This window comes from Hemicordylus capensis, chromosome 6 (assembly GCF_027244095.1).
Source record: "Hemicordylus capensis ecotype Gifberg chromosome 6, rHemCap1.1.pri, whole genome shotgun sequence".
NCBI classification, from domain to species: Eukaryota; Metazoa; Chordata; class Lepidosauria; order Squamata; family Cordylidae; genus Hemicordylus; species Hemicordylus capensis.
In genome coordinates, this window is record NC_069662.1 from 142,641,918 (window position 1) to 142,669,084 (window position 27,167).

The following is a 27,167-nucleotide window of genomic DNA, read 5'->3' on the forward strand; positions in this document are numbered from 1 at the left end:
ATTTTTCTGTACTTGTGCAGTGAATACTCAAAACATGATCTTCCTCTTGCTTAGGTTTGTTTTCTTTCTACTAATCCTTGAGACTTCCATGCACACATCTTTGTTCAAATGGGGCAATTCATGTAAATAAACATAATCTTTATCTTGAAACAATCTGGCAATGATGCTGAGGCAGTGATACAATTTGATAAGTATTTTGGTCAAAAGCATTCCACATGTTCATTTTGTGTCTCACAGCTCACCCAAAAAAAGAAAGAAAGAAAGAAAGAAAGATGTATCTTTGATGTGCAATAGTAAATTATTGTACCAGAATGTTTCTGTAGACAACCCCATTCATTTTGACAAGGTTTACACAGAAACACTCTGAAAGTCCCATTGAAAAGAAAGATTATTACTTTCATGTGATCAGTAGCGTGCATCCTTTGCAGGCATATGTGTGTGCAGTCATCTGCATGTAGGTAGGTAGGTAGATGGGTAGATTGCATTTCTGAATCTTGTTTGCTCCTTCTGCCCTTATCAGATCAGCTTGGTGTGGATTTGGCTCTTTTTCGATACATTTTTAGACTCCGTAAGGATTCACAATAGTTAGAAAAGAAGGATTTGTTTATTTCTTCTTGTTATATTGCAGAGTACAGAAGGAAACCGATTTTTCAAAAAATAATCTGTCCTGTTTTGAAAGAAACAGAAAGAAATACTGATTTTTTGTTAACATTCCAGTTTCTACATCCATGATTAGTAAACTGACTTGTAGATTATCTGCATGATGGAGAAGAAAAATCTGCTCCCTTCTTCAAACCAGGTGCCCCTCAGCTAACAGTTCAAATTACTGATGTGAGTACTGTAACCCCTCCATCAGAAAACCACTCTTCTGCACGCGCATACACACACACACACACACACACACTTTGTTTTTGAAGAAGCTCTGACAAACCTTCTGTAAATGTGTAATTCATGTTTATTCAGTTATACTCTGCATAAGAATGATTTTTCAGCTGATGACATTCAAAATCCTTTTTAAAATACCTGGTTTGATTTTCCTTAGAATGCTTTCCCTTTTTTCTTAAAGAAGTAAAGTGAGGGAAATTGAGTCAAAGTGGACTAAAGAGCACAGGCTCTCGCTCTCTCTCTCAGGTTTCCTATCTATAAAATGGGGATACTAACCACCTAGATTTCCAAGATGTAATGAGGTGAGAGATGTTAGGGTGGTAAAGCACTTTGCATACTGGAAGTTCTGTAGAAATGAACAGTAAATAGAAACCTCATCAGTCTAAACAATTTTGGGGTTGCTCCCAATTAAATCCCATGGGTGGAGGCAGGAGAGAGGAAAATACAAAAGAGCCTCTTGCATTGTGAAATCCACATTCCTCTTTTTCTTTTATGTCTTTGTCAACTGGGAGATAATCGAAGTCAGACCTGCCTTTTCACAAAGGGAGTTTTGATTTTCAAGGCAGTTTTAACAGCAGAAATGACAGGGGATTGCCAGCTTCCATGAACGCAAGGTATGAAATTAGCTCCAGGATGCACAAGAGCACTGCAGAAGTGCTACTGATGCCCTTTGAAGAACTGTATGTGCCATCAGATAACAAAGGAGGAGAGGCTGCCTGCAGCTTGGCAGATTTCTGTCCCGGATAGCAGATTTCTGTCCCGGGTGGGTGGGGAAAACATGTATTTCCAGCTTTGGCACCCACTCATTCTAGATCCTGACTCATTAGCACCTCTATTTCATTTGTACTTTTTGCAGCCAGTCTTACCTTCTACAGTAATCTACATCAATCCCAGTGAATTTGGCATGGACCATTGAACATCCTTCACTATAAGATTAGCTCTGACCTTCCACTCAGTGAATGAGCATATGGAGGGAGAGCAGGATCTCCCATGGGCCCTCCCCCAACCTCCACCCACTCACCAGGTGAGATGGGCATAACACAAAAATTAATAGGGTCTGTGTACACCATTGGGAATCCTGATGGTACACATGTAGAGTCCATTCTTACATTCTCCCGAATGTATGGAGGTCCTGTATAGGGCCAGCAGGCTCGCAGGGTTAGAGGCAAGGCCAGTGGATGTGAGAACAGGACTAGTGTAGCAATACAGGCTTTGATGTAACTGTTTAAAATGCACAGCTAAGAGTGATTCTTCCAGATCCCCTTAATCTTTAGGGAGTAGGCCCATACTTCAGATATTCACAATTCCATAGAACACAAGATACTGCCTTTTATTTTTAGGCTTTGATAAAACATTCTATCATTCCAGTGACTCCTATATCCAGCTCTAAATGAGAACACCAGCTGAATATGGAAGACGGAAAGAAATGTCGCTTCATGGTGGTATAGTGTATTCTTGGTGAGTATCTTACTGGCTTCCAGTTACTCCAGAGTTGGTTGCTAATACCTCCAGCTTAGCTTGATGGAAAGCTAATACATTTGTGTCTGCAGTTCATTAACTCACAAGTGGGTTCTTCAGCCAGCCAGCTGAGGTCCTTCCTCAGCCACCTGTTTACTAATATACTGAGCCAGAAGCAACTTTGTGAATGGGACAGAAAGGAGCAGGAGACCCCAAGATAATGGTACACTATAGTCTCCATACAAGGGGCTTACAAGAAAGCCAAAATAGTGCTCCCACATTTCTGCTTTGTAAGCACACGTGTGTGTGTGTGTGTGTGTGTGTGTATTCTGCATTAGACACTTGCTAATGATTGCACAGTGCATTCACAAACCCACTGTCCTAGGTTCTTGTGCCAGATGGCTCCCAACCTCCAGTACGTGCAGCCTGCTTACTGACTCACTGTGATACGGCAGACTAACCATCCAGCACCTGGGACATCTTTGACGCATGGGCTAGACAACTATTACACTTCTGTGCTTAAGGATGTTTCTGAAACAAGGTGAAACGGAGTCAAGACATCATGCTTTCTTCTCATATACTATTAAAGATAAAGGTTGTGCTGTCGAATTGGTGTCAACCACTCCTGGCGACCACAAAGCCAGGTTTTCTTTTCTAGAGGTTTCATGGGACCACACCTATCATACGGTATATGTTTTTTTTCAGTCAAGATATCTGAAGTGTGAAACTCTGGATTATCTATCGAATTTTCCATCAAAGAAAGAAAAGAGAACCAGATCATGAGTGGTTAGGGTTAGTGACTAGAAACAGGACCAGAAATAGAAAGTGACTAGAAACAGAACTGAAGGGAGATTCTAGTCGAACTTTTATGTATACAGATTTGCCCCTCTCTTCATCACCTCTCCCAGCTACATACTACAAGGACGTCAGACTCAGAAGGAGGCACAATCAATGGGACATGAAGGAGGGGAGGAAGGACCAAGGGTCTAGGTGTAGTCTAGGGAAGGGTGAACTTATAACTACCATATGGGCACTACATTAACCTTCCAACTAATGGCTCCTCTACATAGCTACCATAATAGCCCTATTCAGATATTATGTTGTAAGAATGTACAGATGTTTGTACATTTATTTATTTTGCCGGAATGACTGTGCCTGCCTTCATTTTAAAAGTGAACTTGGGTGCAGACCCCCTCAAACGCTTGGTAGAGATAGGAACTGTACTGCATTCAATATAAGGTGTGAATAACTCTGCCCCTGTACAGATCTGTGCCTGTGTATACTGTGAACTCCTTGTATGAGTGTTGAACATGAAGTGTGAACCGGGCTAATGTGTAGGATAGATTCAGACAGCAACTGCCTTCTTCACAACAAGCAGCTGAAAATATCTGGAAATATTCTTCACCTCATGGGGACTCTTGCTTCCCATCATGCCAAACCTTTGGAAATAGAGCTTAGCAATTGCTTTCTATGAGAAGGTGAGGCGTAGCCCGAGGAAAGGCCTGTACCTTTCCCTCTGTGCCACAGCTGTTCTCTCACATCCAGATGTCTTGACAACATCATAGCCCCAACTGGCTGGCTGTAGCCATCTGGAGAGGCTGCATTATGTGGAGCTTGGTCCTCGCAACTTTGCTGCTTCAGTGCAGACCAATGGCTCGCTGCTCTCCTCCTCTTCTTCCTCTTCCTTCACACCACCCAGATCTCTCGCTCTCCTTAACCTGGGCCTTTTGTCTGCTCTTCAAGAACCAAAGATGCCACGGAGTGAAAACCCGCGCGCGGTGGTTTGTTCTCCCTTCTCAAAGGTGGAGAAGAGCGGCCTGGTAGCCCTGTGGCTGCTGCGGCGGCCACTTCCCCTCACCCCGTTCCAGCTGCAGCTGCTTTGCTGGTCGACTGCACTGGGGCAGAGTCTCTCTGTGGCGCTGCGAAAAAAGGCCACCGCGAACCCTTCAGTGGGATGGGTGGGTGTGAGTTTGGCGTGGGCGGCGGTCATGTTTTCCTGAGATGTCACGTCCTCTGGTCGGATCCGGGAGGCGCATTGCCTAGGAGACCTCCGCTCCCCCTTCCCTTGGCTCACTTGTGGAAACCAGCACGTTCTCCCCACTAGGCAAGGTCACTGATGACATCCCCATGCCTGGACTCCCTGTGTGGTGATGGGAGGCTCCCCCTCCCCTTGCCAGACTGGCACGGCAGTCGCATCGCAACACCCCGCTCGAGTTGCCGCCTGTCCACCCCGCTCCCAAGGTCTGGAGCCCCTCTCGGAGCGCCGCCGGCCTCAGGCTCCGCGCCGTGCCCAGATGTATCCCTCCCTCCTCGAGTGCCGCGCGCGCACATGCTGTCCTCAGAAGGCAGCTCGCTGCGCGGGTTCGGTGGCGCCTTCCGTTGCGGGTTGGGGAGGGCTCTGGGTTGCGCGTTTTCTTTTTTAAATCCCCAGAGCCCAAGGCGGCTCCATCTGAGGACGGCCCCCTCGCCACCTCGGAGACAGTCGTGACCCGACGATGCAGGCAGCGTGTCCCTTCCCAAGCCACGCCAGGACACCCGGGGCGAAGTACGGTCTGCCGCCCAAATAAAAAAGCAACCCACCCGCCCCTCCGCCTGGCTTTGAGAGGAGAGGAACGGCGAGCGGATCAGCACCATGGAGAGCGCCTAGCGCAGCCGCCCGCTCTCCCGCCCACCCAGCCCCAACGTCTGTCTGTCTGGTTCCATTCACACAGCCAGCCACGCGCGACTGCCTCTCCTGGCGCCCGCGTCGGCAACTGGCCCCTTGCCCCTCTGGCCCGGCCACCGCCCGCCAACACTTGCATTCATACACACACACAGGCGACTCCCACTCTCTGCCAGAGCGCCCCCCCCACACACACACACACGCTCTCTCTCGCCCTCTCTCTCTCTCTCTCTCTCGCCTCCACACACGCACACTCAGACTAGGCGCGCTCGCTTCACTTCACCGGCTTCTCGCAAGCTCCGCAGATGGCAACTCCCGGCTCGGGTTTTTGGTCCTTCGGGTCCGAAGATGGCTCCGGAGACCCGGACAACCCCGGTACAGGTAGGAGCCCCCTGGAAAGAGGACACCTGTCGACAGGTCCCTCCGCAGAGTTGCCAGCCGAGCCACAGGATGGGTTCCCTCACCCCCCCGACCTTACTTTTTTGTTTTCCTCTGGTGTCCTCGGTCCTGCCTTTGCTGCCTTGGAAAGAGCGTGTGGCCGGCCCGGGACCTGCTCAAAGAAGGCGCCCCCGAAGAATGGCTTCTCCAAGGGTGGTCAACCACCGACGTGGGCATCGGCTTCAAAGGCGACCTAAAGGATGACCGTGCCCGCTCACCTGAGCGCCACGAAGGGACTGGAAGCGGCCCCGGAGCTTTCAGAGATGCTTTCGCTCAATTGCAAATTCTTCGTGGCTACAGGATCTAACTAGGAAGGAGGAGACGCTCCCAAACACAGCTGGCCCCCCACTCGAGGGGAGGGGGAGGGCAGAAAGGGCAAACCGGGTGGGGATGCTGGGGGTGGGGGGTGGGGGAAGAGCGCGCAACACTCAGAAACTTGCATGCATTTCCTCCTGGATTTGGGAATTATAAACATGCTTGCATAGCGGGCAATTCGGGCTTATGCATTTATTTATTTTTAGCCCGCTTTATACTGACGGCGCGAGGCGGATAGCAACACCTGCGCAGCGCAATCCTAAGCATGTTTACTGAGAAGTAAAGCCGGTTGATTTCAGTGGGGCTTACTTGCAAATAAATAAGTGTGCCTAGGATTACAATCATCTCTTGCAATCGTCGACTTGCGCCTGGATCCTATGCAGAGACCGGTCAGGGGAACGAAGGAACAACGCGCACCTTCTCCATCACGATCCTGGGGTGGGAGGGATATACTTTCTCGTGGGATCCACTCAAAAGGGCCGGTCTGATCCTCTATTCTTCTTTCTCCCCCCATTAGCAAAAGCTTGGTGTCAGGCCGCCCAGAAGTTTACAGGAGGCATTTCAACCAAACTCTGTGGTAAGCGATGACAAAAAGTGTGTAACCAAATCAGGAGGAAGCTTTCATGACTCTGGCGGGTCGAAAGTGCGGGGGGTCGCAATAAGGCTGAATAGAGAGAGAGAGAAATCCCCCCCGGCAAGAATAAATAAATAAGCGTAGCGATCCTCCAGGATTTCCAGCGTAAGTTCAAGATCTAGTGATGAATTTGGAGACACCGAGCTCGCCTTTAGTCAATCACAACACCCTCCCCCCCCACCCTCCCCCGGCTCCAGGCCTTGTGTTTTGAGCCTCTGCTGTACTCCTCAGGCTTCGCCCTTTGTGTCTTTGTTAGCTTTGCTGTACGGAGATGGAGAGAAGCCCATGGAAACGGGGGCGAAGGAGGACCCGAGCCACCCCGCCAGGAAGGCTGCTTGTGCCTGCAATAACAAGCCCTGCGGTTGCCCGAAAGCGGAGATTAATTATGCATTTTTACACTCCTCAGGTAACAAACCTCTAGGTGGGGTGGCGGGGGACGATCAGAGAGGCTGGAGTCTGGCTGGCTGTAGGGCTTGGAAGTTAGCCATCAGTGGGTGTCATTTCCCCCCCAAAGTGTCGTTTCGGGGCTGGCTTAAATGCAACCCTGCTTCATTAAAGCCAACGGGAATTTAGCTATTGGCTTCTGTGAGGAGTGGACTGTGCCCTTTGAGCCGAGAGAAAACGCACCGCGGATGGTAAACAGCGCTCTGTGGACAAATCGCTTCCCTTTGCCAAGAAACTGTTTCAGACACTGTGCAGAGGCTGCGGAATACGACCTCCCTCGCACAGATGCCCCGGGTATCTTTACTTAGCCAGTCCGAAGAATGCTACTGGTACCAGAGACTCGCTTCATTTGTTCGATGTCCGATAGAGTGGCATTATTACAAAGAGAACCCATGTAGGATTTGGGGGTGGGGGGATGTCTCTCTCTCTCCCACATGAGCAAGATTATATGGATAATTCACTCTTTATTTTAGCAGCCTCTCAAATAATGTCCAAATCCCAACCGCAGGTACCCCCTTATACAAAAAATGGTGTGAACTACAGCCGGTGTGTGTGTGTGTGTGTGTGTGTGTGTGTGTGTGTGTGTGTGTGTGTGTGTGTGTACTGTTAATTTGAGAAGTTATTGCCAAGAAGTATACATATGGGATATGAATCTTTCTGCTTCAATAGATCTTTCCAAATTATTATTCTGCGCGGTGTGGCCATAAATATAGACGATAAATGGCTTTCCTCAAAATCATAGAAGCTTGTTCAACACTGCCAATTCTTCAGTGTCTAGGTATATTGAAGAGCTAGTCCGTAGGTACTTTGTCGGACTTAGGGAGTGTTCAGCACCACTTGAAGGGACAGAGATCAAGAACTACTTAAGTCTAATGGGGGATATTGGTCATTGATGGCATACTACATGTTAAGGGGAAATTTGGGGTAGGGAGAAAAACAAGGCATTACATTCATTCACTACATTTATCGATTTTTTTTATTATTGTGAGGCAATTCCATTTATGACTTCTTAAATTCCTCATTGCACTTTAAAAAAATTACTTTTCTGGAAGATGACCTATTTAAGGTGGGGGAACTTAAATATACAATACAAGTGGAAATTAGGACTGCAATTCTATTGATGTATGTGCAAAAAACAAACAAACAAACAAACAAACAAACCCGAAGAAGGGAATTTAATTTAACAACAGAAAGATAAGTGTATATGTTATATTACCAGAAGCAACATTTATAAAGCCTTTTTTATTAATTGATTTCTGTTGTTTGCTCCTCTGAATGAAAGACACTTAAAACTGAGATAAATTTTGATTGTTCACAGTGGGCAGAAAAACCCGTCCAAAACCTAAATATGAAATCAATGTCATATTTCATTCCTTTCCAACCTTTCAGATCTTCTGCCAGCTTCTGACGGAGAAATAGCTACTTTGTCTTTTCTACAAGATGTTATGGACATTTTGCTCCAGTATCTGGTGACAAATTTTGATAGATCAACCAAAGTTATTGATTTCCATTATCCTAACGAGCTTCTTCAGGAATATAATTGGGAACTGGCAGATCAACCCCAGACTTTGGAAGAAACTCTGTTGAACTGCAGGACCGCCCTGAAATACGCTATTAAAACAGGTAACAGCCGCCTTCGGAGTCCCCATCTAGAATAAATGCGCAAGCACACGCGCACGCGCGCACGCACTTATTTGTGTTTTTGGTTTCCGCCAATGGTCTTGATGGCTTACAGTATTTATTGTGTTGTGAAGCAAACAGGAAGTAATGACTAGTTTGAATGAAAGAAAATAGGAACTATATTAATTCAGGATAGATGATCTATCGTTCCTTTGTTAATGAATATTGTCTGGTGAAAGCACTAGTTTTGCTTTGTCCTGTCGTATAGACCGGGATTATTTATTTGTTTGCTTGGTTGCTTATTTATTTATTTATTTTCAGTTTTCTGTGTTTCTGACAATAACACTTTGAACCGAAGGACTAAAATTTTTAAAAAAGAAAGTAATGCACAGATTTGTAGGTTTCTACGGAGATAACATAATCTATACTTTGAAAACGTTATCCAGACGCTTGGGGAGAGAAAAAAAAAGAATAGTGACCTCTGTATTCTGGTTTCTTGCTGTGTGTAAAAGGTGCCGAAGGCAGGGGGAAAACAAGGGTTTACCTTTATTTATTAGATCGTCCCCGCATGTGTCCTCTTGATTCTCCTTCCTTTCACGATAGTAAATAGTAAACTCCTAGCAGGAATTTTGCCGTGCGCCGTGGTAAGAAGCGGAAGGCAAACCGAAGTGAGGTAACAACCCACAAAGCAGTGCAACTGAGAATGGTGGAATCTACGAAGGGCTAAGCTGCAAGGAATGACTTGCCGTAGGGGACGTTGAACTTTCGGAGCGGAGTGAGTCTCCGAGACCGTCCTTAGTGGGTGGAGGCAACCTCGGGGTGGAGTAAAGGCAGCAGGTCTAGCGATGCCAGAAAGGACCGCCAATGAATGGCGCTCGGGAAGCTTGGAGTTGTTTCCTACTAGACTCATGGCGAGTCTCGTGGCGTGGATGGCACCGGCTCTCCTACATGGGCAATGGCCCACCACCAAATGGGTGGTCAGGTCTGGAGGGCGGAGTAACTGCAAACATGCCACTCCGTCGCCCCAGGAGCTCGCAACAACTTGATGGCAGAAAAAGGAGCCACAAGAGAGAGCGAAAGGGAGGCGCGTGGAGCTGAGAAGCTCTCGCCCCGCGCGGACGAAGGCTGGGCACCCTTCTCCGCACTTCCTTGCGACTGGCAGGGAGCCCCTTTGGACCCCGGCGGGGCCTGCCTTGTTTGACTCCTGTCAACGTGCATAAACACAAGCGCGGCACAGCTGTAAACGCAGGCAACACTTACCGGGGTGCAACCAGCCCCCTGAGCTCGGTGAGAGAGAGATGTCCACGTGAAGACCCAGAAGTGGCTGGGGCTGCCCGATCATGTCCATCCATGAATGTTTTTGTTAAGACCTGGCACTAGAACCCAGAAGAGAGCTCAACCGAAACGATCGTGACTGGGGATGTAGAGGGAGGGAGAAAGCAGCGATGCTTGGGCTTGAGTCTCACGGATTTTGCTCTGGAAGGATTGCTTCTTGTTTGGAGAAAAGGTGTGTGTGTGTGTGTGTGTGTGTACATACACACACACACACCTTGGTCTGATGTTTCATTGCCATAGATCGATCGATAGATAGATCTTAGTTTGATATTCATTGTCATCGATGGTGGTGTTTTTGATTTAAAACTCCCTCCCCCGTCCTTTCGCGTTGGGGAAAAAAATTGGATCGACTGTTGGCTTTTAAGAATATCCCTGACAGGTCGATCATACAGCCCAACGGAGACGCCATGACTGGCTGCGTTACGTCCTGATTTAAGATCCAGCAATCCATCGCTGGCCATGAGCGTATTTAATGGCCTAAAAAACCCCATCTCATTTTGGACACAATCCATGGCCATTTGAATCAGTCCCTTTAAAAACGAGCCATCGATTTCAGTGAGGCATGGACTGCACCTTTATAGCAGGCTCCCCACCGCGTTCTCTATAAGCCCCATCGATTTCAGTGGGATTTGCACACCCGAGAAAATGTGGGGGTTTACAAGTAAGCAAGCATAGGATTACAGCCTTAGCTGAATTGCTGAAGCAGGGTGGAAGACACACACACACACACACACACACACAATTGTGGCATCTTACAAACGAAGAGATTTATTGTGGCAGAAATGGTGGCACATACATGAAGTGTTATCCTCAGTTGGAGATATACACCTGGATATAGAATAAAGATGGTAAACAGGGGTCGATAAAATCGAGAAATTCAGGGCGACAGAAACATAGACCTCTATTTCTGTTAATGCTGCGCGGGAAGAGAAGGAAGGTAGAGTGTGAGTGAGACACAAAACTAGACAGGCAGAACTACAGATTGAAATCTGGGGTAATATTCAAGAGATGTCTCCTCGTCTAGAAAAGTTAGAAAGAGGTGGTGGAAGTCTGGCAAAAGGCCTGAGGACTTTCACCGTTCGAGCAGAATTAATAGGAGAACGAATCTGGGCGCCCTTCCACTGGCTTCCATGGAGCTTACAATACTGTCATCCTCTTGCCGGTTCTTCTCTGAAGAAGCGCGAGCAGATCTACGCAGCACAGGCCGATGTGCCGGGAATAATTTCACCAGCTGAATATGAGAGCGCCCCTAGGCAAGCATTTCGCAGTAGATTGGAGAGACCTCCGAATCAAAATGATGGGTTAGACATTATTGGCCATTTTCATCACGCTTTTATTGTATTATTTCGTAGCTGCGTATCTCTCCGTCGAAGACATATAAATCTCTCCAAATGATGCTTTCCAGGGCGTCCATCCTTTCCCAAGATACCGAGAGAACCACTGCCATTTGAAGGATCCAACCATACTGCTCGTTACACGCCTTCAAAAGACTGAATTGCTGGAGTGCGTGCACATTAAATGTAGGGGTGCCTATAAGACACACGCGTAGGTCTTGTTACTAGACTAGAATGTACACATTTTTATATGTGCGTGTTTCATCCATCCATCCAGACACAGACAGGCACGCGTACACACACCCCCATTAATAGACTGCTTTCAAAGTAATCAATTCCTTAGTTGCCGTTTTAAAAGATGTGATTTTAAAACATGCGATTTTAGTAACCGCCATTGCTTGTAAAAGAGTATGAACTGCTAATGGCTTCATTGTGGACATGTATAGATGCACCCCTAAAAAACAAGCAACACATTTCCCACCCCCAAATGTTTCTTTCTTTAGTGGCGACAACCTGTTATATGTTCATTCAGCAAGCATCCAAAGATACCACTTTAATTGTACAGAGTTAATGATTCTTTCAACCCGATTCGTTAATTGCGTTGAGTTGAAACACTAAGCAGGCTGATTAAGAAAGTACATCCAATGAATTCAGCGAAGCATGCTTGTGAGTAAACATGCATAAGATTGTTTGATAAAAATGAAGGAATGTTTACATTTAATAGGTTATCGAACCAATATTGTTTACTATCTAGGCATTCTCTTGCTCACAGAGAAATGTTTGTGGATTGATTTTGCATTTAGTCCACACAGCAGCTAAACGAGAACATTTGGATGGAAACAAAGAAAGATTATAATCTAAATATTTTTACTTGGAATCAAGTCCCTTCGAAATAAATGGAAAAAAATTACTTCAGAATAAACCCAGTTAGGGTCGGACTGTAAACCGAGTTATTTGGTTTACAAACAAGCGCCATTGAAACCAGCAGCGGAGATTGCTTCCAAGCGACTGTGAAGGAGTGTGAGAGCAGATGAATCCACTATGCCGGAATATTCCCAGCAACTATGAGGAGGACGCACGCAGATCCCATTGAAGTCCATCGCTCTGGATTGCACAGGCTGATCAGAATTGCGCGGATCGATCTGTACAGGGTTAGTGAGCCCTTGGCCTCTTCCAACCCACAGGGATCTAATTCCACGGTTGCAAATCCGGGTACTCATTCTCGTTTAATCTTTTGGTGGGTCGTCGCCACGCTTGCGCAGAAAGGAGGGTAGTTTGCTATTGAATGTTTGATTCAGCGCAACCCATTTGGATCGCAACTAGTTGCGTTTGCAGCGGATGTAAGGATCTCCTCCTTAAAGCTGGTTTGAAGGTCGCATTCCGAGTATGGAGAGGAGCTTTTTCCGGTCTCGTGGTTCCTTCTAAAAAAGCAGACGGCGCGTTGGAGGAGCAGCGAAGCCAAGGGCCAGCCGTCACATCCCATTTACGCGTTGCCTTCTTCGGCGTGTTTCTGTCGCCTGTCTCGGGAGGGATATTACTCATTATAGCGCCTGGAGCAAACGAGTGTAGAATATGGGCAGCCAGCCCCTGCCTGCTTCGCTGCGCCTCCAGGGAGCTTTTCAGAAGGAAACCTGTTATTCTAGGGGACATCGCGGTGCTACGAGGTGGCAGGCGGGCGGCCGGAACCGTGTGTCCAACAAACAGACAAAGCTCTCCGGCCAGGCGAGGAAGAAGAAGCGTTTCGAGCCAAGTCGGAAATGCACAGCGAGGCCTGGAAAGGGCGAAGGGGGTTTTAAAAAAGCGGATGGGGAGGATGCTTCTCTGCCTGGACTCTTCGGTTTGCTCGCTCCGAGCCAAGCATCCCACAGTGAATCGCCACGTGCAATAATTGCCGCCGCCGATGACACCCGGAAGAGAATGAGAGACGCCTGGCCGCAGCCGGAAATACTGGGCGGGAGAAGCAGAGTTCTCTCTTGCTCCGGGGAAGGGTGTCTCTCTGTCTGTGTACGCGTCATGTGTACACCTAGAGTTTCTTTTCCTCTAGCCCAGTAGATGTAGTTCCTTCCCAGCCTTAGGTCCCCAGATGTTGTTGAACTACGTCTCATCACCCCCAGCCTGGGGATGATGGGAGTTGTAGTTCAACAACATCTGGGGATCCAAGATTGGGAACCCTTGCCTAGCTGATTTTGCATATTAGGCAGAACGCAGTGATGGCCTAAACTGGAAGAAGTCGGGTCTCCTCCAAAATTCAGAATGCACAGGGGGCTTCATATATTTTTTAATGTGTGGCCATGTAAACATCTCCCTGTGTGGAGTAAACTAGCAAATCAGCACCAGGATGTGCAAAATTTAGTTGGTTATTCCTTTCTGGTGAGTTGGTTTACTATAGAGTAGGGTATTCTTTAAAACCAGAATTCTGCCTCCATCTGATCCATGCAGAGTTAAGCGCACCTACATCCAGGGAAACCTGGACGGGTTTAGGAGTGCCTAATCCTGTTTAGGATTGCAGCATCTACCACCTAATTCTGCTTTCTGGCTCTTGAGTCCAGGATCAACAAAGGGATCTGCTACATTCCAGAAGAGTTGCTTGTATGAGACAAAATGGCTACACTCCTGACCTGTTAGCTGGGACTGAAATGAGCTGATGTTTCTTTTTTCAGAGAAACATACAGGATAGGGTTGTTAGGTCTGGTGAAAGATTATTTGGGGTTAAAATTCCAGCAGTTTGTATGGAACATGCTCCTAAGCACAGCCGCAGTTCTGAACACACTTGCAATGTATAATGGGGTTTATTTCAGATTCACTATGAAAATATCAGTCACAGCAGTGCTTATAAATTTAGCTTTTTCAGCGCTTATAAATTTTGCAGCTGCACATCTTAATGATTGATTTCAGTGGGAATTACTCTCAAGTACGTTATCTACAGAATTCAGTTTGCAGGCATGGAGGCAAACAGTTTTATATAGTACTTGGATAAGCTCTCTTTAGTAAGAGGTTTGAACCTGCTTCAACAGATGTATAAATATGTGACCATAAACTGGCTTTATCTTCTCTTGAAACCAGTTGTTTTCCAGCAAATATGCTTGCAGCTCGATCCTATGCATGTTTACTTTGCCGTGTTCAATAAAACTCACTCCCAACCTGTTTAAACTCAAGTGCTCCAGATCAAATGAGAATTCTCTGAAGAGTTTACAGTGCTGTTCACAAACCACTTAAATGATTGTACTTGCATATAAACAATGCTGTTCTTTGTGAGGGACAATCTTATGCATAATCTTATGCACTGGGTTCAATTGTGCATACTCTCAAGTAAGTGTGCATCAGATTCCAAAATCCCCCTCCTTTTTTGTTTGTTTTAGAAGAGCCATTGAATTTTGAGTTGAGAATCTGGGAATAAAATATGAATGAAGGCATAAGCATAAATGTTCTCTCTGATCCTCCATTGCTTGAGATCTTTTATCCCAAAACAGTGTGGATCAGGGGTGTGGGGACAATGGAGCAAGGGGGAATGACTGTCCCTTGGCCACCAGGGTCTGGGGGGCCACCAAGGCACCTTGCCCAGAGCATACTCTTGCCCCCTCCTGCACACAGCTGGCAAACAAAGCACTTACTGGCTGGGAGTGTGAGGCGTATCCCTCTCCTTCTCAGCCAGCCAGTGTCCTTCAGCCAGCCTGTGTTTCATTGAAACTCTGGCTGAGTGGCTGGGGTGAGTGGGTGGGTAGGTAGGTAGGGGAGTCCAACCAGCCAGCATTTCAATGACATGCTGACTGGGGAGGATCTCCTGGGCAGTGGCCATGCCCAGTGTCTGATGTCAGATATAGTGGGTGTGGCCAGCCAGCCCCTGCAGAGTTTTCCCAGTCAGTGGTCTGTTGAATCGCTGACTGGGAGCTTCTTTCTCTGCCTCGGCGCCGAAGAGCCGCTGGCAGGACTTTGTCCTCCAGCAGCAGGTAAGCTCCCTATGCTGCTAGGTGGATTGTTCACTTCACACAGGGATGCAGAACCCCTCCCCCAAAACATGAGGAGATTCCCCCCCTTGTTTTACTCCTCCTCCAAAGCAGGGATTCTCAACGTTGGGTCCCCAGATGTTATTGGACTTCAACTCGCATAATCCCCAGCCAAAGGCCACTAGGGCTGGGGATTATGGGAGTTGAAGTCCAATAACATCTGGGGACCCAACGTTGAGAATCCCTGCTCCAAAAGCATATTTTCCCCCACCGTGTGTTTTCTCCCCCACCCCAATTTAAGTGAGGAGTTGCTCCTCAAACTTCCCCTTTAAAGCATTAAATCTGCATGTTATTTAATGCCTGGCTCAAGGTTACAAAGAAGTTGTCTGTTTCATAGTGATTGGTCAGGAACACACATGGAATATTCTTTCTGTTCTGCTATTGGATAGACTCTGACATCACACGGTGCCTTCCAGATATAAAAGAGTGCTATTTGCAGGTTATAATTTCCCTCCCCGCTTTTCTTTTAAATTTGGAGTTGTAAGAGCAGTGAACGGAAGATGAAATGGGGAAGGCACTGAACAGAAAAGAATAAATGAGAGGGGGTACTTTCCCCCCTTCAAAACATTCATATGGATATTTATGCAGATTGAATCAATTAATTGGTTAAAATGGAGTTTATTAATAGACTAAGATTTCTTCAATCAGGTGGTGACAACCTTTGTTGCACTATGACTATCTACTTTTCTCCTTCTGCTATCTACCTTTCTCCTTGTTATCATCATTTCAGAATGTCTTTAAGGAAAGTATCATTGATGGATTTTGCTTTTTGATTATGTTGTCAAGCCTAGGCACAAGGTGGGGAAGCTGGTTTGGCCTCTCGAGGTGAAGAAATGTTGCAGGATAAGACTGGGAGTGAGCAACAGTTGATTGGCAGAATCTGTGGTTTGCAAGTGTACATCTTTAATGTGTTCAACCCCCAGCATAGTAAACCCTTGGAAGAAAACTTCTATGTTCCTTTCCCACAAAAAAATGGAAGGAGCACAGGAATCAATAGACATAAAGAGTGATAATATTATTACAACAGCATTCTATGGGGTCTATTTGACCCCTAGTACTTTAGGTGTATAGCACTTCCAGTTTCTATGCAAGACAATAGGGGTTCGCAATGTCCCCAATATCCGTCCATATTAGTATAAATTGCTATTTTAAACAATGTTACAAAGAGTTAATGGATGAAACACCACAGGACAATTAACCTCATTAAGGCTGAATCTGGCCAGCGAGTGGCAGAACATTGAAAACAAAATTGTATTATTTTTCTTCTCAGATAAGGTATGATCTACCCTGGTTCCTTCCAAGGGTTAAGTAAAGAGTGTTAGGATGCAGAACTGAGGAGAAATTGTGTTGGAGAGGTTTACAGTCTTGAATAGGATCCATTTTATCCTCTTCTCTAGCTCTTGAGAACCTTTATCCAGAACAGCCAGCATAATTTAGGCTAAAGTAGCTGAGGCAGAGGTTTGCTTCCATTTATAAAATAATATGGGTTTGACTGCCTTCTCCCATTCGCTCCTTTACCTCTCCGCCCCCACAGCAGAGCTCTTGTGTACAATGGGTGATAGTCTCAGATGAACAACTTTCAGTGCTGAATTCTTCATACCACGTGTGCGTGACTGATACCAAGCTACTAGACACTTATCTGATAACTTTCCTCTTGGTTTTTGTATATCCTTTCTCAAGAGTTGTATCTCCTGATTCACATGCAGACAGCTATGTTCTATATCCCTGGACTAGAACAGATGTTTTCAGCTGCCTTCATAATGAAATGCTCTTTAAGCAGCTGTTAATCTTTCTTTCTTTATGCTGGTACTAAAACTCAGATGGGACTTAATTTATTAGAATGCAGCCAAGAGGTTTTTAAAATTCTTGGTTCTAAAAACTTTGGTAACTTTTTCTTTTGGGTTTTAAAAAATAAATCTCCAAAAGGCTTCTGAAAGACCTGTCAACTGTCAAGGAAAAATCTAGAACCCCATGAAGAAAGCCACATAAATTGACTATATCGGCCCACTAAATGTTTTCTCATGAATCATTTCAACACAATAATGATGTTGCCTTTAATCGGGTTTATTTAAAATCACAACTACCAGGAAATTCAGCTATTTATAATTGTGTGTCTTGACAAGGGAGAAATGATACATGCTTCTGCTGTCTGGGCAATCTCTGTAGCATCCTCAGTCCTGTGACTCATGCACAAAGCAGTCAGAGCTCCATTTCCTCATACTGCCCTGTCTCTTATAATCATTGGCTATTCATCACAGAGGTCATTATAAGCTGTGGCAACGAGCTCCTTGGCTGGTGAGCCTGCTTCTGCCTTTGAAATATAGCATTCATTGACAACATGTGGCACACGAGCAAAGGTCTTCAATGGGCTATCGCTAGAAGGCAACACTGAGTTCATTTTCAAGAGAATGAGGAAATGCAATCAGGACAAACACTACTTTATTACTTCAGTTTTTCTTAGACCAGAGATCTCTTTTCTGCTCAGGACTGGATTCCAGCCCCCTCCCCCCCCCAACCGCTTTTTTTTTTTTGCCTCCTGCTGTAGTATAACTATGGTATCTTAGAGATGCTGCTGGTACTAGTGTAAAAATGCATGTCGGGATGCCTAGAAACAGAACACGATCAAATATTCAACTTCATCATGTTGGATTGTTTTGTGTAGCTACATGCAATCTTTCCTGAGCAGTGGGACGTTCAGGACAGCTTTTACAGGGCCATATCTTTATACTGAGTCTGCCTGCTGATCCACCTAGCTCAGTGATTGGCAGCCGCTATCCAGGGTTCTAGACAGAGGGTCTTTCCCAGCCCTACCTGGAGATGCCAGGGATTGAACCTGGGACCTTCTGCATGCAAAGCAGGTTTTCTGCTACTGAGCTATAGCCCTTCCCCATCACGTTACTCCATTGAAGAAGAAAGCACTAGAGACTTATAAATTATTTATTTACATTTTATATCCCGCTCTTCCTCCAAGGAGCCCAGAGCTGTGTGCTACATACTTGAGCTTCTCCTTCACAACAACCCTGTGAAGTAGGTTAGGCTGAGAGAGAAGTGACTGGCCCAGAGTCACCCAGCTAGTATCATAGCTGAATGGGGATTTGAACTTGGGTCTCCCCGGTCCTAGTCCAGCACTCTAACCACTACACCACGCTGGCTGTTACTTAGGGGCCATGCACACGACCTACCAGGTGGGTGGGTGGGTGGGAGGAAGGTTTCCCAAGCCTTGCCCTCCCCTCAGATGATTGTTGTTTTCCTGGTGGGAGTGCACTCTGTGCTCCCACACGATCAGCCCTGCTCCATGAAGTGCTCTGAGACCACAACTTGCCCCGACTCCTGGAAATCCCACAATGCATCGCACGAGTGCACAGTGCATTGTGGGGATTCCCCCCGTGATGGGCGGGTGCATGTCAGTGTTGCAGCAGCGCCGATGTACGGTCAGGTAAATAGCAATAGCAGCAATAGCAGCACTTACATTTATATACCGCTCTATAGCTGGAAGCTCTCTAAGCGGTTTACAATGATTTAGCATATTGCCCCCAACATTCTGGGTACTCATTTTACCAACCTCGGAAGGATGGAAGGCTGAGTCAACCTTGGGGTTAAGGGATTGCTTGCTCCCTTAACCTCATTTAAGAGGTGGGCTCCCTATGCAGGTTTTCCGCTGTAGTGACGCTGGGAACCACATGCCTCCTTGCTGTTATCTCAGGCAACCAAGTCTGGGCTTGGCTGCCATAGCCTGCTCTTGGCTGCTCGTGAAAACAGCCTCATCATCTTTTTAAATCTGTGGTTTCTATCCCACCTTTCAATCCAGAAGGACCCCAAGGCATATCAAAAAATAAAATATAATTGTGTTACGGCTGACACAAGGTATTGCTCTGGATAGCTTTACGCATTTATTAATTCACTTTTTACTGTCCAAGGGCAGAGAGGGAGATGCCAGGGACAGCAGTTGTTCCTCCAGGTGAGCGGCTGATGAGCGGCAGGTGATGCCACCTAGATCAATGGGGACGGTGCACTTTCTCTAGACTGGGGCCATAGTTTTTTTGTTGGAATCTGTTTATTCTCAACTGCACAGGATCAGGATTGTGGCTGTGCAAAAATAAGCAAACAGGCAGTGCCAGATTCACAGCAGCACATATTCAGTTCTCCTCTGAGATCCCAAATGCCAGTTTCTAGTCCTCTTGACTCCCATGCTGTACTTGAGCAAACCAGTTTCAGCCTCTTATACGCGCACATGTCTTAAAGTACATTCCAAGGTGACTTTGACAGAAAGAGCAGCCTAATTGGCCAGTTAATGTTTCCCATCAATAATGAGACCTAGGGGAGATCTGTTTTGTAGAACAGAAGCCATGCAGATCACAATAATACATTTATACTCCAGAGAAAGGCATGGGGTTTTTATAAAGAGCAGGTTTCAAATTACCCTATAATTTTGTCAACATCACATCTTCCTCCATTTTCTGGTTCCTTCCCTGCACAGGGGTGTGGAGAGAGAGAGAGAGAGAGAGAGAGCGCTCGCTTGAGGAGCAGTTCCTCACTTCATTTGGGGGGGGCAGAGGAAAGTCACTGGGGGGGAGATGAGTAAAATGGGGGGGGGGTTTGCACATATTTGGCTTGTATAACACAAGTGGGGGAATATGGGTGGAGCTGCTCCTTCCAAGGGTGGGTGTGCAACATTGGTTATAGATGGAGGGAACTCTGTTCTTTCAGGGAACCCAGGGAAAGCCAAGGGGTCGGGCTGTGTTTCAGTTTCTATGCTGCAGCCTGCATTGCCTATCTGGACTGCCAGTGGAAGCTGTCCTTCACTCATCCAAACAGGCAGTGTGCAGCTGGCTTACATGTGGCCATTCATAAAAAGTGTTTGTGTGAACAGGCCTTAGGAGCAGGGATGCCAACAGGATTTTCTGAGCCTAGACAATTGTACATGAATTCACACACACACACACACACACACACACACACACACACACACACACACACACACACTTTATTGGCAATTGTGTGCTGGGCTGCTACTCCCTCACTCGTCTCAGCATGCCAAATGGGCCTAGCAGCTTTTCCTGCCACCCCACTCCCTGCCCCAGACCTTTTCCCCAAGCTATGAGGCATGGTGTGAAGGAAGATAGAAAAAGCATTGACGCTTTTGAACTTTGGTGCTGGAGAAGACTTTTGAGGCTATCATGGACAGCCAGGAAAACAAACAAATGGTTCATAGAACAAATCAATCCAGAATTTTCACTCGAGGCACAAATGACCAGGCTCAAACTATCATACTTCAGACACATTATGCGAAAACCCAGCTCCCTTGAGAAGTCCATAGTGCTGGGGAAAGTTGAAGGAAAGATAAGAGGATGACCCGCAGCGAGGTAGATGGACTCAATGACAACAGCAATGAATGCACCACTGAGAGATCTTAAAGGCCAAGTTGAAGACAGATCATCCTGGAGAGAATCTATCTAAGTGATCGCTAAGAGTCGACACTGACTTGACAGCACTTAATCAACCAACCAAATGAGGCACACAAAGTGCACCAAGCAGCTATTTCTACTCTCCAGCCCAGATTACCTGCCTGGCCTCCCTCCCTCCCTGGTAGGGACCCACCTTCTCTGGCAGTGTCCTCTTCCTCCACGGCAGCCTCCCACTCTTTCTTTGAAAAGGACCACTAGCATGCAAGTGTGTTCAGGCCAGTAGAACACTGGCCTTGAGCATCTCCACGGAGACACTTTAGGCCAGCACTCTTCTGGTCTCAAGGAAGTGTACTGAGGCCAGTAGAGTGCTGGCCTAGGATGTGTCCATGGGGACACTCAAGGCCAGCATTCTATTGGCCTCCCTGTAGTAGCAACAGCAAGGAGGGGGGGTGGTGGGCAGGCAGGTCAAGTGGCCCCTCTCTTAGGAACATAGGAAGCTGCCATATACTGAGTCAGACCATTGGTCTATCTAGCTCAGCATTGTCTTCACAGACTGGCAGCGGCTTCTCCAAGGTTGCAGGCAGGAATCTCTCTCAGCCCTATCTTGGAGAAGCCAGAGAGGGAACTTGAAGCCTTCTGCTCTTCCCAGAGTGGCTCCATCCCCTGAGGGGAATATTGTACAGTGCTTATACTTCTAGTCTCCCTTTCATATGCAACCAGGGCAGACCCTGCTTAGCTAAGGGGACAAGTCATGCATGCTACCACAAGACCAGCTCTCCTCTCCACTTGCCACTAGATCCATTGTAACTCTGCCAAGGAAGCTCCAGACTGCAGGCATGGCAAGAGTAGTTGAAGCTGCCTGTCAAAGATGGGGGAGGGAGGGGCAAATGCTGCTAGTCTACAGGGTTGTCAGAACAGGGTGTGAGAGAGGCCCAGTGATGGTGGGAAGCCAGACTAAAGAATCTAGTGTGGTTATGCAGTGTAAATGCAGGTAAAGCAGGCATTCTGTAGGGTGTGAAGTGTGCCTCCTTGATGTGATTCAGTCAACAACTTCCCTTTTAATCTGCTGGTACCTTTGAGACTATTTATCCATTCTACTGTACACACACGCAGGCGTCTGAATATGATTATACACGTTTTTGTTTGAGTGTATCTGTGTTAATTTGAAAAGCCAATTTGCAGACTGGGTCCCTCAAAAATGTAGAGTACAGCTCACATACTGCTATATGTTCACTGAATGTAAAAGGTAAAGTGTGCTGTCGAGTCGATTAACTCCTGGCGCCCACAGAGTGCTGTGGTTGTCTTTGGTAGAATACAGGAGGGGTTTACCATTGCCTCCTCCCACACAGTATGAGATGATGCCTTTCAGCATCTTTCTATATCTCTGCTGCCCAATATAAGTGTTTCCCGTAGTCTGGGGAACATACCAGCGGGCATTCAAACAGGCAACCTTCTGCTTGTTAGTCAAGCATTTCCCTGCTGTGCCACTTAATGTAACATATGCCTTACTGGCCCTGAGAATCTGTTGCCTGAAGCAGAGCACCAAATGGTGCCCCTCTCTGTTGTATTCTATCCAGCATCTTTTAGGTTTTTTGTTGTTTAGAAATACTGTAGAGAAAGGGGGGGGGGGGTGGAGTGAGAAAGAAAAAGGGAGGGAAAGGAGGAGAAAATGGAGTTGTTTTCTGAAAAAAACTTCCATTAAACACATATAACATTGCTTTGTGTTTATGAGGGAAGCAGCTATAAAACACTCCCATAAATCACCTTTCTCTTATATTTCCCCTTTAAAACCACCCCCCTCCCACCAGCATGGGCATCTGTGGGGCTTTTTCCAGGAGGGGGCAAAGCCAGCAATCCAATACTCCACTCCCTGGGAGATGCCCTGTTGAATAAGAATATGACAAATATTTATATACTGCTTTTCAACAAAAGTTCCTAAAGCGGTTTACATAGATAGATTAGATAAAATGGTTCCCTGTCCTAAAAGAATTCACAATCTAAAAAAAGAAACATAAGATAAACACCAGCAACAGCCACTGGAAGGATGCTGTGCTGGGTATGGATGGGTCCAGTTGCTCTCCCCCTGCTAAATAAAGAGAATTGCCACTTTCAAAGGTTCCTCTTGCTCAGTTAGCAAGGGTTAACACAACAGGATCTGGCTCAATTTGCGGGCGGGGGGGAGAGAACTGCCCCCTCTTGCCTCCTACCTCCGGATGCCTATGCCCCCAGGTCTTTATTCCCCCCCCCCATTTTTTCACTAGGAAGGGGGTTCAGGAATAGCAGCATGGTGCTATGCCACCTCCTCTCCACAGGCCATCCATGGAGAAGGTGCTGGGCTTCCATGCTCCCTTGAGGACTGGCCCACAATCTGCCACCTGAAGTGGCCTGTTCCACCCTTCTTCATGGCAGGGCTGGCCCTGAGGGTGCAACAGAACATGCAAATAGGGCTGGTTTCATCCTCTGAGTGCCATTCACAGCAGAGACAAGCAATTCCCTTTTCAATCATGTGTATCATTAAGAAAAATAATCTACATGAAAAATATGATGATCACCTTTCCCCCACACTGTTCTGCAGGACATCCCAGGTATTTCAACCAGCTTTCAACTGGATTGGATATGGTTGGATTAGCTGCAGACTGGCTAACCTCTACAGCCAACACTAACATGTAAGTGCAGACATTTTGCTGTTGCTTTTCAATGTGGGAATCATTTCAGACTTCTGTGGGATCATTTCAGACTTCTAGCACAAATGCAATAGAGAGTTTAGGCAGGTCCCCTCTCCTGAATTTTAGTTCATTTGTGATTGTTTTCCACGTTGTTATCTGTTAGAAATACAGGTGGCCCTTCATTTTTTGCTGGAGGTTTCTGTTCTCACTTCTAGGCACAAATTTGGAAACTGTGAATAACCCCTATGGGAATCCAAGTGTTTGGTTCCCACACACACAGAGAAAGGGCTAAAAAGGCTGGAGGGGGAAACAAAAATACAAAAAATAAAGTATTGTACCTTGCTTCATAGGTCTCCAGATTTCCAGCAATTCCCCCCCAAACCACCAATTCCTCTTATTTTTTTGTGAAAAATCATGGGGGTGGTGGGGTTTTTTGTTTTTTGTTTTTAAAGAGCCACAAAATGGCTCTGCACTGTAAAATGGCAACTGGAAATGAAATTAGAAGTAATTTCTAGGTCATTTCTGGACACTTAAAACTGCAAATAAGCAGATTTCACCCATTTTAAATACCGCGGATAAAGAAACCTGGTCTCTAAGACCTGTCTTCGGATATGCAAAGCCATGGTTGTTGAAACCATGGATAATGAGAGCCACCTGTAATTGTAAGCTGACACCTGTAAAAGAATTTACTGGATGTGTAGGAGAGAACTCTTTTGTGATTTCCCTGTATAGGTATGTAGACAGGGGAAGAGAAGTGAAGGCAGAAGACTTTACAGATGTGATGTAATTTACATCCTTTACCAAGCATGTTTTCTTGGTTAGACTGCATTAAAGATGTGTTTCCTTATGTCATGTTTTAATTCTGTCCTTCCTCCAAGGAGCTTGGGGTGGCGTATAAGGTCTCTTCTCATCTCCTCTCCTCTCCTCATTTTATCCTCATTTTATCACAACAGTCTTGCAAGGTAGATTAGATTGAGACAGAGTAACTAGCCCAAGGCTGAGTTCAAGAACCTAGGGCCTCCTGCCGCTAGCCTATTCCTCTGTCTTCTATATTATAGTGACTCAGTGGAGGTAAAGCCTTTGACTTCTTCTGGGGTTACTTGCGTGAACAAAGAATGTGGGGTTTCAGTTATTTATTGAGCGCCCCCAACCCTCTTTTAGATCCCCACACCTGTAAAGAACATAGCTTATGTTTTGAAGAAAATGTAGAAAAAGTGAGCAAGAGCCTAATTAAAATCCATTGAAACTCGCAAAGTGTAATTGTTAACTTTGAAGTCTACTATATATGAAGAAATGTAAGACTTTTCAGGGCTGAGACCTAGTTAGAGTGAAAATCTTCAGAATAAGTACTGTTAACAATTAGGACACTATGAGGCAATTCTCATGACTGCCAGGGTGTGTGGGTGGGTGGGTGGGGGGCTTGGCTGGGAAGGGAGGGTAAACTTTACCTTCCCCACAGACAATTAAGCTGAAGGTGGTGGGAGCGCCCTCCACGCTCCCACACGGGCAGCCCTGCTCCGTGAAACTCCATCAAGCACAGAGCAGGGCGGAGGGATCCAGGGCTGGAACTTCTTGTTCCGGCCTCCGGGCATCCTGGAATACACTACGCAGCACATACATTGCATTGGGGGATTCCCTCATCAGACAGGTGCTCTATGCGCCCTTCTCTGTCTCTCCTTGGGCTAAACTCAGCCTGAGGAGGCACACGATACCCGGCAGCCGGGTTAAAGGTGTGAGCGCACCCTTAACCTTGGCAAATAGCCGGATTATTTAGGAGGGTTAGGTGGGTGGGAAGTGGAGGGATTTGTGAGGATCTTTGTCTGGAGCATTCTGGGCCTTTGGAGAGGGGTGGCATTCTAACTCGACCATGTGGGAACAGAATCTCCACCAATTCATACATTAGCGCCTCGATGGATCTGCCTTAAAGGGAACATGTGCAGCTGCCTTATACTGTGCCAGACCATTGATCTATCTAGCCCAATTCAGTGGCTCTCTGAAGTCTCAGGCAGAGAAATTCCTCAGCGCTACCATCTGAGATCCTTTAACTGGAAACGCTGGAGATTAAACCCAAGACTTGAGAAATTGCCTCATACTGAGTCAGGCCATTGGCCAACTAACTCAGTGTTGTCTACTCTGACAGGCAGCAGCTCCCCAGGGTTTCACACAGGTCTTTCTCAGTGCTGCCTGGAGATGCCAGGGATTGAACCAGGGCTTCTTGCATGAATCAGATGCTTTGCCATGGAGCTATAGTCCCATTCCCAATGTGCTTTGTTGCTACAATATGGGCCCTCCCCAAGGAAATTTCTATTGGGAAACAGTTTTCCAGGCAACACTGAGGGTGAAACAATTCATTCTGTAAAGCACATGGGTTGGCCCTCATTGCCTTTTAAAGTTTATTTTTAATGCTGCAGTGGGGCTGTCAGGATTGCGGGGAAGGTGTATATAATCCTTTCTCTTCTTATCATGGTAACAAGTAAAAAATATGTCCCTAAAGCTGCTGTTAGTGCCAGGAGAGGAACTTCTCTTCAAGGACATATAGCAGCTTCACAAGCACAATTTTTATTGGTACTGCAGCACAAGGGTTAAAAAAAAACAACCTTCTCCCTCAGAGGCGTAACTATAGGGGGGGCAGGGGGGGCACGTGCCCCGGGCGCCATCTTTTCTGGTCACGTGGGGGGCGCCGCCATGACCAATTTTTTTTTTAAAATTTTGTGTTAGTACAAATGTTTCCTGCTCAGTGCAGCAGCGCTGCAGCAGTCAAGGGTGGAGAAGGGTGCCCCCTTCCCCACGAGCGGTCCCTTCCGCGCCGTCTGCCCCCCCCCCATTGCTTTGCTGGCGCCTGGCGGCCAGTCAGTGGCCTGGCTTGGCGGTGGCGGCAGGCCCTTGTGAGGAAAAACCTAAGTATAATGTAGTATGTTGGGGGGGGCGGCGGGGGGGGGGGCACGGTGGGGGGGCGCCATTTCAGTGTTTGCCCCAGGCACCATTTTCCCTAGTTACGCCTCTGTTCTCCCTGTACATTGTATTCCCAATCCCAATTGTGTCTCCCTGCTGCCCGCACGGCTGCTACTTTTTTCAATTCCCAAACTTCCACCTCCACAATGGCCTTGGATCATTATGGCTGGGGATGATGGGAGTTGTAGTTCAACAACATCTGGGAACTCAAAATTGAGAACCTTCAGTCAACCCCCAAGGGCAAGCCACACATTTAACATAGTGTATAGTTTTGTCTTTGGTAGACACAGAAATGAAACAACTTATTGGACAAACTGAATTTGTTTTACATCTTGCAAGCTTTCAGATTCTTTCATTAATCATAAGTGTTCAGGTAGTATCTCGATAGACTGTATCTTATTTCTGTCTTGTAATACATCTGGAATCTTTGAAGATAGATGGGGGAAACCCTGTAGATGTTTTAACTTGGTCAGTAAACTGTGGCCATTGCTTTATTTCAGGTTCACCTATGAAATTGCACCAGTGTTTGTACTTTTGGAATATGTCACACTAAGAAAAATGAGAGAAATCATTGGATGGGCAGGAGGTGCTGGTGATGGGATATTTTCACCTGGTGTGTGAACTTTCTTTATGTATTTATGTATTTAAGATTTGTGATAACTGAGGCATTTTGCAGTCATTCTAGGGAAAGAAGGTGTACATGTTCAAGAGGGCTCATAATATCCAGCAATATTCCTTAAATATAAAAACATTGCATATTTATGATATTCTAGGGACATGATTATTAAAAACTGTAATGTCTGTCCCTGCCAAAGACTTCCTTCAAGCAAACTGTGCTGTCTTATGAACAGCCAAAGCAGTGGCTGGAAAAACATAATCGGGAGGGATAGTGGCCTTGTGGTTCTGCTATATTCCAGCTATTTTGTGAATTGTATAAAATAGGGCAATGAAAGTAATTAGGAATCAGTACTGTTTCTGGTGCCCCAGATAAAATGAAAATATAAATTTAAATGTC

General features: G+C 46.3%; 1 protein-coding gene across 2 annotated transcripts in view; it reads left to right on the top strand.

The window, feature by feature from the left end:
• The first annotated feature begins 4,596 nt into the window (after positions 1 to 4,596).
• Positions 4,597 to 27,167, top strand: part of GAD2 (glutamate decarboxylase 2) — a 58,787-nt gene continuing 36,216 nt past the window's right edge. The window contains exons 1-6 of one of the 2 annotated variants that reach the window (XM_053260828.1): positions 4,600 to 5,386; positions 6,276 to 6,335; positions 6,649 to 6,798; positions 8,226 to 8,459; positions 23,110 to 23,200; positions 26,653 to 26,765. In XM_053260828.1, coding sequence (XP_053116803.1) covers positions 5,311 to 5,386; positions 6,276 to 6,335; positions 6,649 to 6,798; positions 8,226 to 8,459; positions 23,110 to 23,200; positions 26,653 to 26,765 — 724 coding nt within the window. In that variant the 5' untranslated portion in view covers positions 4,600 to 5,310. Of the gene's footprint in view, positions 5,387 to 6,275; positions 6,336 to 6,648; positions 6,799 to 8,225; positions 8,460 to 23,109; positions 23,201 to 26,652; positions 26,766 to 27,167 lie in introns of both variants that reach the window. The other variant, XM_053260829.1, reaches the window with a different exon arrangement.